Source organism: Quercus lobata, chromosome 9, assembly GCF_001633185.2.
Source record: "Quercus lobata isolate SW786 chromosome 9, ValleyOak3.0 Primary Assembly, whole genome shotgun sequence".
In the NCBI taxonomy this organism is placed as follows: domain Eukaryota; kingdom Viridiplantae; phylum Streptophyta; class Magnoliopsida; order Fagales; family Fagaceae; genus Quercus; species Quercus lobata.
The window spans coordinates 44725196-44742954 of NC_044912.1; the positions used below are offsets into that span (position 1 = coordinate 44725196).

Below are 17759 nucleotides of genomic sequence, written 5' to 3' on the forward strand. Positions count from 1 at the left end.
AACATAATTTATAGAATCTCGAACATATGAGAGTCGTCTATAAGACCTAGCAGAGTATCAAGTTTCTTTTCATCAAAATTAATTGAAAGTTGTACAAAACTTGAATGCACAAGTGTTGTATGAGATTATGCAGAATTTACGAATTTGACAGTTTTTGGGCCAAAAGTTGTACAACCTGAAATGAAAACTAATGTGAATATTGGAAATAGTTTTTGGACGGTTATAAGACATTACCCATGATATATAAATGATTGTAACTCTCACTTTTGAATATCTTCTTTATTCAAAACATTCTATGAAACACTAAAACTCCTCAAGGCCTTCTCTAAAATTTATATTTTTAGTATATAACAAACTTGAAGTACCTTTTATTAACTCTTGTGTAGGGGCATATATTGTCTAAGGATAGCATTTTGTTGTGGCTCCAAATTATAAAACGTTTTGTTTGATTACTGAAACTATACCATATTCATAATGTTATTCAGTAGTGAAAAAGTGATGTCTAATCCCAATTTTATTAATGTGAGAAATGTTAAATCCTCCTTAGTAGAGCTAAAGTGACAAAAATTGTGGCAATGAAGTGAAAAACAAATGGAGAATCTCTCATGTACTAGAGTTGTATGTAAGACGTACGAGATTTTCAAGTTTCTTTCGCATCAAATTTTCCTGAGAGTTTCTACGAAACCTGAACGAATGAGGGTTGCAAAAAAAATGCAAAATTTACATATTTGATAGTTTTTGGGAAAAAATTTGTTCCACTTGAAATGAAAACATTTGTGAACATTGGAAACAGTTTTTGGATGGTTATAACTCTTAACCCGTGATATATAAATGATTCTAACTGTCACTTTCCATACTTTTTTCAAAACTTTCTAAGAACCACTAAAAATCCAGAGGGACTTTTCTAAAATTGCTGTATTTAGATTGCAATAAACTTAGTTGTAACCATGAGATAAATTTGAGGTATCATTTTGGAAACTCTTGTGTGGGTGAATATATTGTCTAGGGATAGCGTTTCATTGTGGCTCCAAATTGTCAAATGTTTTGTTTGATTATTAAATCACAATATTTTATTATTATATTTTTTGGTAGTGAAAATTTGATGTGAAGTCCTTTTTTTTAAAAAAAATGTGAGAAGTGTTACTTCCTCTTTAGTGGAAGTAAAGTGAAAGAAACTGTGCTAATGTATTGTGAAAAAAAAATGTTTAGAGAATATCGTACGTATGAGGGATGTATGGAAGACGTACGAGAGTTTCAATTTTTTATTTATTTATTTTTTTTTGCATTAATATTTCCTGAGAGTTAGTACGAAACTCAAACGTATGAGTTTTGCAGAGGATTTTGTAGGATTTACAAATTTGACAATTTTTTGGATAAAATTCGTTCTACTTGAAATGAAAACGTTATTTGTGGGGACGTAGGCCCAAATATATATTGGGTCTTGGATCTTGTTCGAGGAGGCACAATGGTCTGAGAATAGATCAATAGTGAGAAAGAAGTAAGATTTTGAACTTCATGAGCAAGCTATGACTATAAAGACTAGGAGAGGTAAGCCGAGGAGGAGTATCTCCTCAACTAAAAGAAGAAGGGGTCAAAAAGTGCGTTCTGTCATCCAGAATTATGTTCCAATAAGTTCTATTGATAAGGATATGCACTGCGAATGTACAGGACAAATGAGAGCCAAGAAATATCTAAGAAAAAGCTGCTACCACCATATTGAATGCTCTGCAGCTAACTCTATGACCGTATTTATGTAGAAAAGCCCTTTGAACAGTGCTGTCTTAGTCGCCCCAACTCACAGAGGGCCTATAAGGGTGTCCGATGAGACAAATACTCAAGTAGTGGCTTGGATGATCGATAAGTGGAGGGCTAAGATCATTCAAAAGGGGATATATAATGTAAGAGACCCTTGAGGAAAATTGGATCAAGAAATAGAAAGGGAAACACTATAGCAATCAAGAACTGAACATGTAATCCAATTTGAGAATCAATATATAAGAACTAATCTCCTTGGACTGTGTCGAGAATAGTTTTCTTTAGATTAAACTAGTCAATTTTCATTTTCTTGTCATCTGAATCCACTTTACTTGTTGTCCAATTCATTAAAGCCCAGTTTTCCAATCCGCACTCTACAAATTCATTGTATTGGACTTTTTGGGCCTAAGTTCATTTATTCCTTGGCCTAGGGACTCAAATCTGGTCCTTACATGATTGAATATTGAAAACAGTTTATGGATGGTTATAACTCCTTACCCATGAATATAAATGATTCTAACTTTCACTTTCAATGTCTTCTTTTTTCTGAACTTTCTTAGAAACACTAAAAATCCGTTGGAACTTTTCCAAAATTGCTATTTTTAGAACCTAATAAACTTGGTTGTGTTTAGGAGATAAATTTATAGTAACCTTTTAGCAACTATTGTGTGGGTGCATATATTGTCTAAGGAAAGCATTTCATTGTGACTCCAAATTATCAAGTGTTTTGTTTGATTATTGAATCACTATATTTTTTTAATTATATTTTTCAGTACAGAAAACGATATTTTTAGTCCCAATTTTTTTAAATGTGAAAAGCGTTAATTCCTCTTTAGTATAGGGGGAGTGACAAAAAATGTGACAAACAAATGAAAAAACAATGTTAATAGAACCTCGGACGTACGAGAGTGGTGGCATGTAAGACGTATGAGAGTATCAAGTTTCTTTTCTTCAAAATTAATTGAAAGTTGTACGAAACTCAAACATACAAGTGTTGTACAAGATTATGCAGAATTTACGAATTTGACAATTTTTGGGCCAAAAGTTGTACAACCGGAAATGAACTAATGTGAATTTTGGATCAGAGATAGAGATTTGAGAGATGACCAAAGAACCATTAATGTTTCTCAAGAGACTCGTGTAAAAACAAAAATTAAATTCATCTCAAAATGCTAAACCCTCTCTAACAGCAACTGTAAATTAGCACTATAGGCAGACGCAGCCACCAGCAGCAGCGCACTAGTAACAAACTACTTAACATGTACTTTTGAAAAATACCAAAAATATCCGAAAATTGAATAAAAAAACCCCAGCTTCAGTTTATAGCCCTAAATAAATTTATTGTAGTCCAACCAACTTTACATAAACTCAAATTATATAATATGTAGCAGTGAACGATTATACACAGAATATGAGAATTTAAGACCCGCTATGGATCTCCTATCCAATGGTGCTCAGACGGACCAAAACAACTCCCTGAAAGAAAGAGCAAAGACTCCAACCATTACAGTTATTCAAATAAAAATATAATGACTAGAACTCTTGTCTCTGAAATGACTACACAATTCAATTAAAACTTATAAATTGAAATGATACTCATTTTTTGCCCAAATTCTATTTCTTGAAACCATCAAGACGTGTTGCCGCGAGACCTTGTGAGTATAATTTTTCCTTGTACGCTTTCCAAGTGAAGGTCCTGTAGAGAGAGTGGCCAATGGGTCTAAGCAATTCTGGAGGTGCAGAAATTGATGCTTGCAGGGAGGGAGCTCCAAAATATACCATTGAGATTCTAGGCTTGGATGTATTTGTTAATACCCTGTGCCGGACGCTCACAAATCTTCCGTTTGTTAGAGCCTTCACAAATAAAAATTAATATCAGTGCACAATTTTTTTGGTTAAAAAGAAAACAAGAAGATCAAAAATTACATTTTAAATGACCTAGAGAAAGAAAGAGAGTATCAACCTGTAACATGTCACCCACAATAACCCAAAAGGCATTGGGGTCAGCTGGGACACTAATCCACGCATCTTTTTCAACAAGAATTTGGAGGCCAGCAACATTGTTTGATGTAAGAATGCTCAAGAGCTGAGGGTCAGAATGTTCTCCAAACCCAATACCATCATCTTTAGAAGTGGGTAGATAGTAATTAAGCCTGAGGAGTGAGTCACTCTCTACGTCCCTAATCAACCCACTGAAAACCGATTTGTCCTTGACATATAGCCCCTCTGCTATCAGCTCTAATAGCTCACATGTTAGATCCCTAACTGCTTGGATGTAACGATTTACGGCAGAACTGTTGTGTCATAAGACATCATATGTTTGCTGAGAAAGATTAATATGTGAAGATAGAAGTATATTACAAAGGAATAAGGCTGAGAAACAGAAGAATTAAAGAAAGCAACATTAAAATTTTGGCATATTGGTTGGAGATGTTGTGATAATATACCATTTTTCAACTTTAAGACTATGTAGAGTACGTATAATAATTTTTCTCTTCATTCTATTAAACGAGAATTTTTTTATATAAGAATTTTTTTTCTTCATTATATTAGACTATATAGAGTACATATAAGAATTTTTCCATATAAGAATTTTTCTCTTCATATACAAAGAAAATTCTAAATCTAAAAGAATATGATGCAACAACAACATTTATACAAAATCAAAAAAACAACTAAACACTTACATTATATTTTATATGTTAATCAAATTTATACTAAACCAAAAAAAAACAACTTAACACTTGCATTATATTTTATAAAAAGAATATGATGCAACCGTTGCCAACTTTCCATATATGCATATTACAATAAGTCATAACATATTAAATACCTGAATCGTGAAGGATCATCAGAAATGGTAATGGATTTTTCAGCAATGTAAGATGGGTGAGTACTAAGTAAAAGATACTCAAGCTCTCCTTTATCTCCAAGGGCACCTATATTCTTGTGGCCATAGCCAAGAGGATTGGCCGGGCTAGCTTGGTCAGCTTGTTGTTTTACAAACGTTGGTTTAGCAAAGAAACTAAACCCTTCTTGTTGTACTTTTTCTATAATGTCCTTTGGGACACCATGGTTGATCACCTTGAAAAACCCAAATTGATCACATGCCTCAACAATGCTCTTTGACACATTTGATCTATGGTCCCGAAGGTCGATGGTAGGAAGGTTTTTGGAGCCAAGGGGGGTTCCAGAGGACGTGGCCATATTAAATTTTCAAGGAAACACAAGAAATGAAAATATGGGAAATGAAAGTAAAATAGTGAAGAAGTTGTGTTGGTAATGATGAGTGTAGAAAGAGATGAATTGATAAACATCAAGAAGAAAATATGAAAAAGTCAGAGAAAATGGAAGTGGAGGGCGAAAATCTAGAAGGTTTTCTCTGAAGGCAGAAATTTCAGTTTCTCAACATATTGATTCTCAGGGAGTATTGACAACTTGACATGACCATCCGGGCAAAAAAGAAGTCAAGAAAAATGAAGTCCCTATTTTGTCAGGGACAAAATTAATGCACCCATACAACGTCAGCTCTCTTCATGTTGCCAAAAAAAAGGCCAGCGTTGCTCTCTTCTATCTTTTTTTGGTTAAAGCGTTGCTCTCTTCAGTTAACCAAAAAGGGAATTTTAAGAACCATTGGCAAAGACAAAACAAATTAATTCTGTGTCAGAATCTGAGATTAGCGGTCTCGCAACTATAATTGATGTTTGGGATTGAGAGTAAAAAAAATTTAATTTTTAATTTCAATCATTAAATAAATAAAAGAATGTAAAAAAATTTTGTGAGAGGATAGTGGGTAATAGTATTAAAGTGCGATATTTATTGTATATGATCTCAATCCAAACATTCATTATTATTGACTATAGATAGCTTTTTGGTATAAATAGACTTACAACTTTTAACACAAGTCACATCGTATTACTTTTTACCTATTTATGGTTGGGTAGTATAGAAACAAATAAATTACTGAACCGAAAAAAGACCAGAATGTCCCTTAGAATGTGTGGCCCCATTTTAAATCTATCCAGATCAGATGTACACATAAAAGGAAAAAAAAAAAAAAAAAAAATGAAAGATTGAGCTACTTAAGTGGATTCACTTACCTACAACTACGGTCGTCACTCATCATCTCATAGTAATTAGCATAGCACCCATTGTACAATTGGTCTTAAACCTCATTAAAAACTCAACTGGGTTTATTGCCTACGCTAGCTGTTGACAATGGCCGTAGAGAGAAAGTGATAACTTTCAAAACACTCTCAATGTTCCAATGGTCAAATGTAAAACAATGTCATGTGTCATCAGTTAGTCATTATAATAGTGATGGCAAAACGGTGCCGTTAGTTGTTAAAAGAAGAACGCGTCGTTTAGCTTAGAGCATTCCCATCAGCTCATGTAAATTCATCTAAAATACAAAAAATGCTCCAGTTTACACATTTTACCCCAAAATCCTTCCACATCAGTTCATGTAAAAATGTCTAAATATACAAGATGTCTTGCAAAATGAACAGTAACCATACATATATACACGGTTACTGTTCACCGTGTAAACAATTTTTTAATATTATTTTCTCTCCTCTGTCAAACCACTTCCCTTCCCCAACCATTGCAACAACCCAGCGCGCCAGAATAACCACCAAACCCAGAGCCACTAGCAAACACCGCAATCTAGCACAAAGTATTTACCAAACTCAACTGAAAATTAACCCAAAATCAACAGAAAACCCAAAATCAATTGAAAATCAACCCAAACACATCCACAGACAAATCAACATAGAGATACACTTGCTCAAAAGTGAAAAAAAAAAAAAAAAAAAAAAAAAAAAAAAAAAAACAAAAAAAACAAAAAAAACAAAAACACAGATACACTTGACTGGAAAGATCGGAGCTCGTGGGTCTCGCTTGATCGGAGTTCGTGGGTATGGGTCTTGCCTGATTGGAGCTAGGAAGATACAATAACTGATCGGTGCTTGTGGATCGGAGCTAGGGAGATCTCAGTCAAATCTGATCTGGTCGAATCTGATTGGTGCTTGTGGATCGGAGCTTGCCTGATTGGAGCTGTGGATCGAAGCTAGGGAGATCTGTGCTTGCCTGATTGGAGCTGTGGATCGGAGCTATGGATCGGAGCTAGGGAGATCGGTATAGAGATGATCGGAGCTGTGGATCGGTATAGACCGAGAGGGAGAGTTGATTCAGAGAGAGAGAGAGAGAGCTTTAACAGAAAAAATGAGAAAGAAAAATGGGTTCACAGAGAGAGAGAGAGAGAGAGAGAGAGAGAGAGAGCCTTATCAGATAAATGAGAAAGAAAATGAGTTCAGAGACAGAGAGAGAGCGAGAGAGAGCTTTAACAGAAAAAATGAGAAAGAAAAATGGGTTCACAGAGAGAGAGAGAGAGAGAGAGAGAGAGAGCTTTACCAGATAAATGAGAAAGAAAATGGGTTCAGAGAAAGAAAGAGAGAGAGAGAGAGAGAGAGAGAGCTTTATCAGATAAATGAGAAAGAAAATTGGTTCAGAGAACGCGCGCGTTGGTTATTGAGGAAATAATAAAAAAATTGAGAATATCGATTATTTTAATAAAAGAGGTGCTAAAATAGATGAACTGATGTGGGAATTTTATAAAAGTGAAGGTGTAAAATAGAAAAAGTAGGTTTTTAGTGTAAAAATGGATGTGTAAAATGCATGGACTGATGTGGTTGCTCTTAAAAGCTTTATACTATTGTATTAAAACGGTGACATTTTGCTATAGATAGGAACAGTGTATTAGTGAGTTCATTACATTAGCAGTTGGTTATTTTTAGATCCAAACTTAATGGGATTTTTTGTAACTTTGAGTGGGGAAGGGACAAGGGAGTTCAAAGGTTGAAGTTGTAAAAGCCAAGCTTATTAAAGGGCATTTTGGTATTGATCTAAAAGAATTTGCTTCTCCCATCTTCTATGACACACATGCGTAGTAGTCAGCATTTTCTCCTTACTCAATTCCCCTGACTAGTAGTGACTACTGATACTAAACCATGACAATGCAAATGCCTACACAATCTTCATCATAGGCTCATAGCTTGCTATATGATGAGTTGTGAATTATAGAGAATCTTTATCGCAATTTTGCTACGTGACAAGTTGTGAATGATAAGAAAAAAATAGTAAGTTTACAATTTTACCGCTTATAACTACAAGTTAGGACAAAAGTTGTAAACACTTTGTGAATGATAAGAAAAAAATAGTAAGTTTACACTTTTACCGTTTATAACTACAAGTTAGGACAAAAGTTGTAAACATTGGTACATAATTTATAACCCCATGAATTTTAGTCCACTCAATATTCTTTATTCATTGATAAAGCACAACACCCATGAGGGCCATGACACAACCATCATCAACATGAACAAAACATATCAAAACTCTAGATGCTATAATAAGCTATTTGTCATTTTTAAATGAACTCACCACTTTATTCCATTGCTCATAATTACATCAAATAATTGTGAAGATGTGTGTGGAATAGTTGTGGCTCTATAAGTTTTCAAATGCCAATGCATTATGTATAACGCTGATGATAAGAGTGGAGAAAATAAAGCTACTGGTATGATGTTGCCTACATCTTGAATTATTTTCCAGAAAAACACAATTTTAGGAATGACTTTATTCTCTTCTTCAAATCCAAATTGTCATCTCTTGAGTCTTGAACAAGACAAGAAGTAATCTATGTGATGACAAATGACATTAGGTAAAAGAAAGAAAAAAAATATGAAAGAGACAGAGACAGAAACAGCACAAGAAGACCATGCTTGAACCAATCCACTTCCAAAAATACTAGGAATACAATTTTTGTTATAATTTATTCATGTAACAAGTTGTGAGCATTAGAGTAAAAGTGGTAGGTCTATAATTCTACCACTTACACTTTGCCACATAAACAAATTATGATGAAGTTATGTCAAAAATTGTGGTCTTAGCACTACTTATCATTTTTAAGTATGTGAGAGAGTTAGAAAAATTCTAGACCATAACTTGTTACATACGCTTTGCCACCATCTTTATATGTGGCTTAATGTGAGTGATGAAGAAAAAGTTATGGATCCTCGAATTATTGGAGGAAGTAATTGCAAGTGTGTTTTTATGTTAAAGAGTAATAATATTTTAAGTTTTTATTTTAAAAAAATCTTTTAACCTTTTCATTTTCGAAAACATTGATCATATATATTTTTGCTAGTATCAGTTTTTTTTTTTTTTTTTTTTTGGGCTAGTTATTAAAATCATAAATTGAAGAACAAAAAATAAAACATATTTTGCAACATTTAACATATATAAAACATTAAACATCAATCTACCAAATCCAAAATGTACAAATGTATTCAGTCCTACAAAAGAGTTACAACAAGGTAAAATTGTATTTTACCATCATAAAATATACTTTTAATTATACTTTGCACCTTAAAATTTTCAAATGCACGTTTTACACTCTAAATTTTGATTATTCTTACGCTTTATACCCTGGTATTAAGTTTACTGTTAACTTGGATGAAAAAATATAGCATCACGTGAAAAAACCTAATTACCTCTCTTCTTAATCCTTTAAAAATAAAGGAGAAATTATACTTTACTAACCTAAACAATGTTCCTTATTACACTTTGCACCTTTAACTTTGACTTTCCATCCAAGTTTACAACATATGCAAAGTATAATAAGGGTTACAGTTTATACTGCAAAAACATGCATTTGAAACATTTTTTGGTGCAAAGTATAATATAAGGAAAAATAGTTTGAGGTGGTAAAATTTAATTTTCCCCAATTCTAAAATATGATTTATAAAGGAAACATTTAAAAAAAAAAATGAAAAATAAAGATTAAATGTAGAGGATGAACTATAAATTACATAGTTATGCTTCACATTCCCTGCTATAGCATATAGCATGTGTTAAGTTGTGATTTTTCCATGTTTTTAGTTGGCTTTATTTTGTATTAATTTGCTTGTAATACATCTAGTTCCTTGTATATTATAGGATTTTAATGTATATGAGTTTAGCTTAGAGTTGGTGAAGAATCGCACATTCAGTGGAACTCGAGTCTGATTTGTGAATAGCTCAAAATTGTAACACCCACGAATGGACATATGAGGAGCATGTGAGGAATTTCAAAAGTCAGTTGCAGTTGTATTGACTTGCGAGTAGCAAATGCTCCTTATCCCTGAGTTAGGTTAAATGTATCAACTATTAAATCACATGACTCGTTTAATTATTTAAACAAGTCACATGATTATTAAGTAGATTATGTAATTAAATATACATATAAATACTCATTTGACTGGGCACATAATAATTTTGGATGGAAATTTTGTCCGATTATCTCCAGGAGTTCACATATAAAGCTAATATCTATACATGGTGATACTTGATTTCTTTTAAAATTGCTATGGTTGCCATTGCTACATAAATCACTAGGCCTTTCTTTTATATATACACATTTGGCTAGCCAATGTTGTTTTTGAAGTTCATTGAAAAATTAACTGCAGAAACAGTGGCAAATAAATCTCGAGACACAGACAATTTTCAATTTGAAAAAGATATATTGATTGTATATACAATATCCGAAATATACAACTCTTTCCTCCCTAAAGCCATTCTTGGTCAAAAATTTCTCCCATCCCTCATACCAAGCTCCCTCCCAATACCAATGACTTAAACCAACATCTCCCTAACCTCGTGCAATTATAAAAGCGAAGTGGAGACAAAAATTCAAAAATAAAAAAGGCCAAAGGACAGAAAAAACTAAAGAGGACAATGTCAAAATTTGAGTCCCAACTTTCGTCTACTAATATATGGTATGCACATAGGGAGCAGAGTTGGGTTTAGCCTTTAAGCTTTGCCAAGAATTGGTTCAAATTGTATTCTTCGGTATACTGTGAATGATCCCAGAGTTCCTCGAGTCCACCAAGGATGGCTTTTAACCCTTTTCCACTGCCCACCAATTTTGTATCTACGTCAACATTTCTATCTGAATTCTTCGGTACAGAAGCTCCCTACATATATCAAATAAATGTTCCACATGTCATAACCCAACTTAGAAAATTTTAAAGGAAAAGAAGCATGTCGACTTGATAAAAGAAATTACAAATTTTATGCAAGCAGAGCAAAACACACACACACACACACAGCTCATATCCTCTGGACAAAATAAGACCCAAGTAAAAAAGAAAAGTATCAAAACACAACTCATTCTTCTGGACAAAAATAAGATCCAAGCCAAAAAAAAAAGTATCAACACCCTCTCCTAAATTGGATTTTTCCTAGTGAATCAAGGTCCAGTATTTGATCAATTTGTCATCCATTAAAGCTTAGTTATGAATTGAGCTTAACATTAAAAACAACAAGGCGAAGAACATGTTCAATAGAGTGCAGTGAGCAATACCTTGTTAGAGGGTTCTACTGATGCAAATAGATCAAGCAATTGGTCTGTGTTCATAGTTTTCATACTAGCGTTCTCTGCATTAATGACAGCATTAGCAACTGAAACTTTGAACCTTTGGAGGCTCATAACTTTCTCTTCCACAGTGCCACGCATTATGAGTCGATGGACATTCACGACTTTCCGCTGACCTAACCTGTGTGCTCTGTCCATTGCCTGTGCAAGTGAAAATACATTAGATGAGCATACTTGTTATGATGGAACTAACAATAGTTCTGTCTACCCCTTCCCCTCTAGAACACAAGTGCCCAAAGTCGCATTCCCTTGGAGAAAGAAATAAGACATCAGAAACAACAGACACCTATAATTACCTGATGATCTCGCATTGGATTCCAATCATGCTCCATGAAAATCAGGGTGTCTGCAGATGTTAGGTTCAAACCAAGCCCACCAACTGCAAAGAGTTATTAGAATCAACTTCCATCCTAGTGGAATCTCAGTGTTAAAAGAAAAGGCAAATAGAACTTACCATGTGTTGTAAGTAGTAGGGCATCAATAGTAGGGTCAGAATTAAATGTTTTAACAATGTCAAAACGTTTTTCAGATTCAACTGATCCATCCAACCGCAGATATGTGACACTGCTTTGAAAAGCAACATAAGTAAAACCATTAGAACAACGAATGCAGCAATAGACATAGCTGACTCATATTTATGCAGTTGCATGATTGATTTGAGAAAGGAAAAAGGAAAAAGAAAATAAAAAGCAAAAGGGGATACATAAAGAATATAATATAATTAGAATCAAATATAAATATATTTGAAATAGTATAGACATTAAATAAAATAATTTTCTATTTTAATTTAACCTTTAATATATTAATCATGATTTTTTCCGGTTGATGACTTACAAACAATCCTTGATCTAATCCTCAATTTCTAGTGTGCTATCCACTTCCAATATTATTTTATTTATTATTATTATTATTATTATTATTTTATAAGTAGTATTATTTATTCAAAAAAATAACTTTATGTTCATGATGAATGAACAAAAAAGTATCTAGAAGGCTACAACAAAATCATATAAGAAAACGGGTCCTGAAACTCCAAAACAGAATGAGAATTGGTGATACCCCACGGTTGGGACCAAGGAATTTCAAATGAATATGAAAATTTGCTGACTAATGAAAAGAACATAGTATTGACATCACCTTCTTTCAACTAAAGGACTCTAGATTTTTGCCTTCAACTTGATTCTTTCATCCATGAAATCTTTTCTAGTCTATCCTCAATTAGCCTCTACCATCCCTTTCTTTGTTATATAGGTTACACTCCTCCAAATCCAGCCTAGATAGCTCAACCAATGAGCTATATTTTATTGCACTTCTATATCCCTAAATACTCTCCTTATTCAACTTTTTCTCTAATCACCTTTCAATTGGTAAAGCTTCTTGACAGGAAAAAACTAGCTAAGCCTGCCAAGCAGCTATTCCATCAACCATGCCAAGTTCCTTTAACCACATTCTCAAATTAAAACAGACTTCCACCCCTCTTAAACCACCATAATCTAACAAAATAGGATAAAAATATGAAACAAGCTGAGGTAAGAACCACTGAACTACATTTTGATAATGATCCTCCCTCAACATCAAAGCCAAAAATCGGTCAAAGTGAGGAATAGAAGGTTGATCTTGATTATTTCTCTCTGTAAAAGAGCCCACTTCTTGTGAAAAATGGAGCAATTTTAACTAATTAATAAAATCTGTAAAACTATTATGGTTGAAGACAATCTCAGACAGTACGAGAATCTCACTGCATTGAAGTCCTGTATGCGCCAAGCTGCTATCCATCTCCCTTTAACCATTCTTCCCATAAATTTAATCTTACCCCATCATTATTTGGTCCCTAGACACCCCGAAAACACCCCTTTGAATTATCCTCCACATTCCAAAATAAGTGAAAGACCAAAAGTTTCACCCACTGTCCAATGAACTTCCTCCGCCACTCATTTATTCAATATGATATGAATTCCACCTGCTTTGACGTTCAAGTCTAGGTGCATGTACTAGGGCTTTATGCATGTATGAACTTACAAAAGAAAAAGTACATATAGTGGAACACAAATTAAAGAATAAAATAAATAAGAAAAAATATTTATATTCAGTGAATAATGGAGATAAGGAGACTAACTTCTTCATATGAGTGTGAAACAAATCTCTTTCAATTATGTCTAGAAAGGCCTGCATTAGATTCCATTGTAAATGACATCAGAAAAGCACACATGTTTAACCTCAACATCACATTAGTCAAACATGGAGTAGTATACATACTTTATGCTGGGCAAATATCAAAACTCTGTGCTGCCCTACTGCAATGGTACCTTCAGAACTTGAAGCATCAGCACCTATCCCACACTCTTCAAGAATCTCCTGAAGAGCAACTAACTTGGGAGAGTGATGCAGTCTATGAAGTTCTGAAATAATGTCTGAATTTGCAGGTAGGAGTTCTGACAAAAGGTATTTCAATGACTCTGGAACCTTTTCACCGATGGCAAGCAATGGATGACCACAAAGTTTTAGCAAGTACTGAAGTGCCTGAAACATGGAACACAGTACATACATCAGGTCACAGAAACAGATTAAACTTAATTAAACTATGGCTCATATTGCTTTCGAGATGTTATGGGTTCAATCTCTCTTTTGCTAGTTGGGTATTGATGTCCCTACTCCTATGCAGATATATTGTGACAATCAAGCTGTTATCTTGATTGATTAAGCCCTAAACCTTTTTTCCTTTTTCTTACAGTCTCTGCTTCTCTCTATTCTTATCTTCTTCATTCTTGAGTCTCAACCCTATACTTTCATATTTTACAACTCAACTGTGGAAAAGAGTGACTCATGAAGAAAACATAAACAAATAAATAACCAGTTGACCACAGTACCTGGAAAATATGGGAAGATGCTTTGGTTGAACTACCTCCTTCGCCCTTATCTGCGGAATCATCTTGTTTTACAATACTTGAGATTTCTTGCCTTACATTTGCCCCTGAAAATCGTTCATATAGTTTTAATTGCACAGGGCTCAAGTCACAGTATCTGTCCTGAATAATTTTCTCTGGCAGATCAGACAGGACTTCATCTTTTGTTCGACGGAGAAGGAATGGCATCACCTGTAGAATGGAAAACCCTTCAATTAGAAGAGGATTTTTTTTTTCTTTCTCTGATAGGTAATCTTTCAATTAGAAGAGGATGTGTTAACCATTGCGTCATATATAAAATATAAAATAAAAACTAAAAAACCAAAAAAAAGTGCACCTGTTTGTGCAGTGCTTCCATAGCAAGTACCCCTGCTTCAGCATCCTTGGCAGAACATTTAGAATCTCTAGCTGCTAGCAGTGGTTTTCCATACATGGCTTGGAACTGCAAATGCCAGATAAAACCAACAAATGTTTTGGGCATTAGACAATAGCATGAAAAAAGATGCAGCTAAGTACAATAGGGACAATACTATCAGAGAGGCTGAAGCCGTAGCAGAAAAGCTTAGTTCATCAAATGACAATGCTGATCAATCAATAATACATCATAGGGAGGCTATAGCCAGATTATAAAACAACCATTGGTATTTGATACAGCAGCAACTCAAAATAAATAAATAAAGGCTGAAATTTTTTCCTGTTCTATGTTAGTCATTCCAACCACAGTTCACAAATGGCAATCAACGAGTCATATGCACATGTATGATCCTTAATGCTGTTAATAGACGAGAGAGAGAGAGAGAGGAACAACTTAAATACTATAATCCATTTTTCCTTTTATGAAAAAAATTAAATAAATTACAAATAGTGAAAGCTATGCAAATTAAGTTATGAAAATAAGGATAATGAATACTAATTTCTAGTCAATGATTAAATTCTCTAGACATGGTAAAAGCATGCGAAAGATTAAAATCAAAGAATTAGAATTACAGAAACAAGATAGGAAGAAAAAGGGGGGAAAAAGAATAGAAAAATACACTTGTGGCTGGTCAGTGGATGTGTGGAGCCATGAAGGACAATGAAAGGGAATTCAATATCAAGTCATTGATAGAAAATCTTGAAATCAAGAAGACGGCATCTTTGAATTATATATAATACTATAAACACATCAATATAGTTTATGTCCAGGAACATAACCTGCTTGTCAAGCATTCGTTTTTCTCTTTTTAATCATAATGCTCAACATCTTTAGTCAATAATTAAAAAAAAAAAAAAAAAAAAAAAAGATATGCTGAAAAGTAAATGAAAGTCAGGAGGCACAAATATACCTGTCTCTCCGTTCCAAGAAACCCCGGCATTAGGAAATCAAAGAGAGACCATAAATCCATGATGTTGTTCTGCAACAGAAGGTGAACTATTTCTCAGAAAAACTGTTCAATTTTTTTTTAAGGTTCTAACACTGTAACTAACCTGGATTGGTGTTCCACTCAGTATAAGGCGGTGCTGGGCTTTCAACTGCTTTACTGCGAGTGTAATTTTAGATTTTGCATTCTTGATGATGTGACCTTCGTCTAAAATACAATAATTCCATAGAAGATGTCCAAGATAATCAATATCTCTACGAACCACATCATATGATGTTATCACAACATTATGCTTATTAAAATGTCCCCGAAGAGAAATGCGCTCTTGAACAGAACCAACATATTGGAGAGTAGATACTACAGAATCATCAATATACTTCTCTATCTCAAAGGCCCAGTGTCCAACAAGGGTCGATGGACAAACTATTAAAGATGGTGGAAGATCATCACCGATATTCAGAGTGCGATGCTCAACTATGTCAGATGCCACAATTGCAGATGCTTGAAGTGTCTTACCAAGGCCCATATCATCACATAAGATTCCATGAAGCTTGAATCGTTTTAAAAATGCCAACCAATTTATACCTTCCTGTTGATACCTGGAAACATCAAAAGATCATCATAGCTCAGAATGAGGACTTTAATTCAGATCACAATGAAGGAACAATCAACAGCAGGATCAAACCATAAATAAAAGGAGTTACAAATCTAAGCAGATCAAGCTAGAAAGAAAAAGGAAAAAAAAAAAAAAAATCCAGTATCCTTAGAAAAAAAACCAGGCAAATTCTCCTACACTGATGAACCTTTGAAAGGCATTGTTTGCTATCTTGATCCAACCCCTAACTTGAAGGGGTCAAGTTCCCTTTTAGAGGGAAAGAATTGATGGTGCAACCAAAGCATGGTTAGTGAAACACTATCCGCCTTGAAAACCTAAGGTTAAGGCAAAGTCCAATAATAAGTATCCATGGTAGTTAATTAAGTTTTTGTATTTTATTTCAGGTCTAGTTTCCTTATTCCCGAGTCATGGTTTACTTTGGTAAGTCTGCAATCGTTGGGCATGTGTCATAGTTGTGGGCCTTGAGTTTTATTTAATTAATAAATAAGTCTTATTTTGTTTATGGATCTTTATATGTGGCTTTTGGTTTGATTCAATTTGTATTTGGTTTCCTAGTCAAAGTAGGAGTTCTAGTTCTCTATTAAGAGAACTTAACAGGCTATTCCCAAAACCGAACAACACTGACCAGAAAGCAACCCGCTCCCACCCAAACAAACCACAGACCCATAACAATCCAACCGGTGGCTACAACAAACCCAACTTGCCGTTCACCACCCTTGCATTGGAGGCCAGTTGAGGTTCAGCTGTGAAACACCAAACGTCAATGCCACAAAACACCAAAACCCAACAACATCAATGCTGCAAAACCAAGATCTACCACTGCTGCAATGAAGAAGCCGCTGGTTGAGCTTTGGCAGCGTCGTTGCGGACTGTCAACTCACAAGAGCCACCATGATCGTCAAGCCAGAGAGAAAAAGATTTGTGAATTGAGCAGGATAAACATAAAAATTACTATTAATGGGTTTCAAAACCTAGATCAAATATTTACAAAAATGCCACTGCCTTTCTATAAAAAAAAAAAGGGATCTCAAAGCACCATGGGGCTGTTCTACCAAAATAGTTTTGCACAGTGATTTTGAGAACAAAATTCTGAAGTTGGGTATCTGAAAACAACTTTCCAAACAAGATTTTTTTGTGTGGGACCCACATTTTGTTTTTAAATCAAGAAAACTGGTTTAAAAGTTGGTTACCAAACAGCCACTAGTATTTAGGCTCTATTTTTTTTTAATTAAAAAAAAAGAAAAAAAAAGAGAGATTTAGGGAATATGTAAGGATGTTATTGTACTCAAACAAGGAGTAGATCAACAAAATGTTAAGTATTTTGAGTACAGAGTCATGTTAACTTTATTGTTCTTTCTTCTTTTCCTTTTCACTCTCTCCCCCTCTCTCTCTTCTCTCCTTTTTGCTACTTTGTCATTTACGAGTACTATTCACATGCACTGTTTACAGAATGTGAAATAGTTCAATTTCCATTTTTTCTTACCTCTTTTTAACCCTAAATCAACTCTTTTTCTCTTCCCTATAAAATACTTTATCTAAAAGGTTCCAAACTGTAGATCCACAAATCCTTCAAAAGTATACAAATTCTCAAATTTGTCATACAATAATTAACAATCTAAGTTGGAAGTTTAATTCCAATTCTTCCCAAC

General features: G+C 34.1%; 2 protein-coding genes across 4 annotated transcripts in view; both read right to left on the minus strand.

The window, feature by feature from the left end:
- Positions 1-3369: 3369 nt before the first annotated feature.
- Positions 3370-4962, minus strand: LOC115961834 (gibberellin 2-beta-dioxygenase 2-like). Its single transcript, XM_031080747.1, has 3 exons — positions 4589-4962; positions 3719-4049; positions 3370-3609 (listed from the first exon to the last, which is right to left on the minus strand). The coding sequence occupies exons 1-3, from the start codon at positions 4960-4962 to the stop codon at positions 3370-3372; spliced, it is 945 nt and encodes a 314-aa protein (XP_030936607.1).
- Positions 4963-10279: 5317 nt separating this feature from the next.
- Positions 10280-17759, minus strand: part of LOC115959844 (TATA-binding protein-associated factor BTAF1) — a 39332-nt gene continuing 31852 nt past the window's right edge. For 2 of the 3 annotated variants that reach the window (XM_031078455.1, XM_031078453.1), the window contains exons 20-29: positions 15601-16093; positions 15459-15527; positions 14471-14575; positions 14098-14325; positions 13487-13750; positions 13347-13396; positions 11685-11797; positions 11527-11609; positions 11159-11371; positions 10280-10769 (exon numbers count right to left, since the gene is read on the minus strand). In XM_031078455.1, coding sequence (XP_030934315.1) covers positions 10599-10769; positions 11159-11371; positions 11527-11609; positions 11685-11797; positions 13347-13396; positions 13487-13750; positions 14098-14325; positions 14471-14575; positions 15459-15527; positions 15601-16093 — 1789 coding nt within the window. In that variant the 3' untranslated portion in view covers positions 10280-10598. The remainder of the gene's footprint in view (positions 10770-11158; positions 11372-11526; positions 11610-11684; positions 11798-13346; positions 13397-13486; positions 13751-14097; positions 14326-14470; positions 14576-15458; positions 15528-15600; positions 16094-17759) is intronic. The other variant, XM_031078456.1, reaches the window with a different exon arrangement.

Coding starts and splice junctions, on each gene's coding strand:
- LOC115961834 (XM_031080747.1), bottom strand. CDS start 4,962: ATGGCCACGTCCTCTGGAACCCCCCTTGGCTCCAAAAACCTTCCTACC. Junction 4,050..4,588: donor GATGATCCTTCACGATTCAG/GTATTTAATATG, acceptor ATGACACAACAG/TTCTGCCGTAAATCGTTACA. Junction 3,610..3,718: donor TTGTGGGTGACATGTTACAG/GTTGATACTCTC, acceptor TTATTTGTGAAG/GCTCTAACAAACGGAAGATT.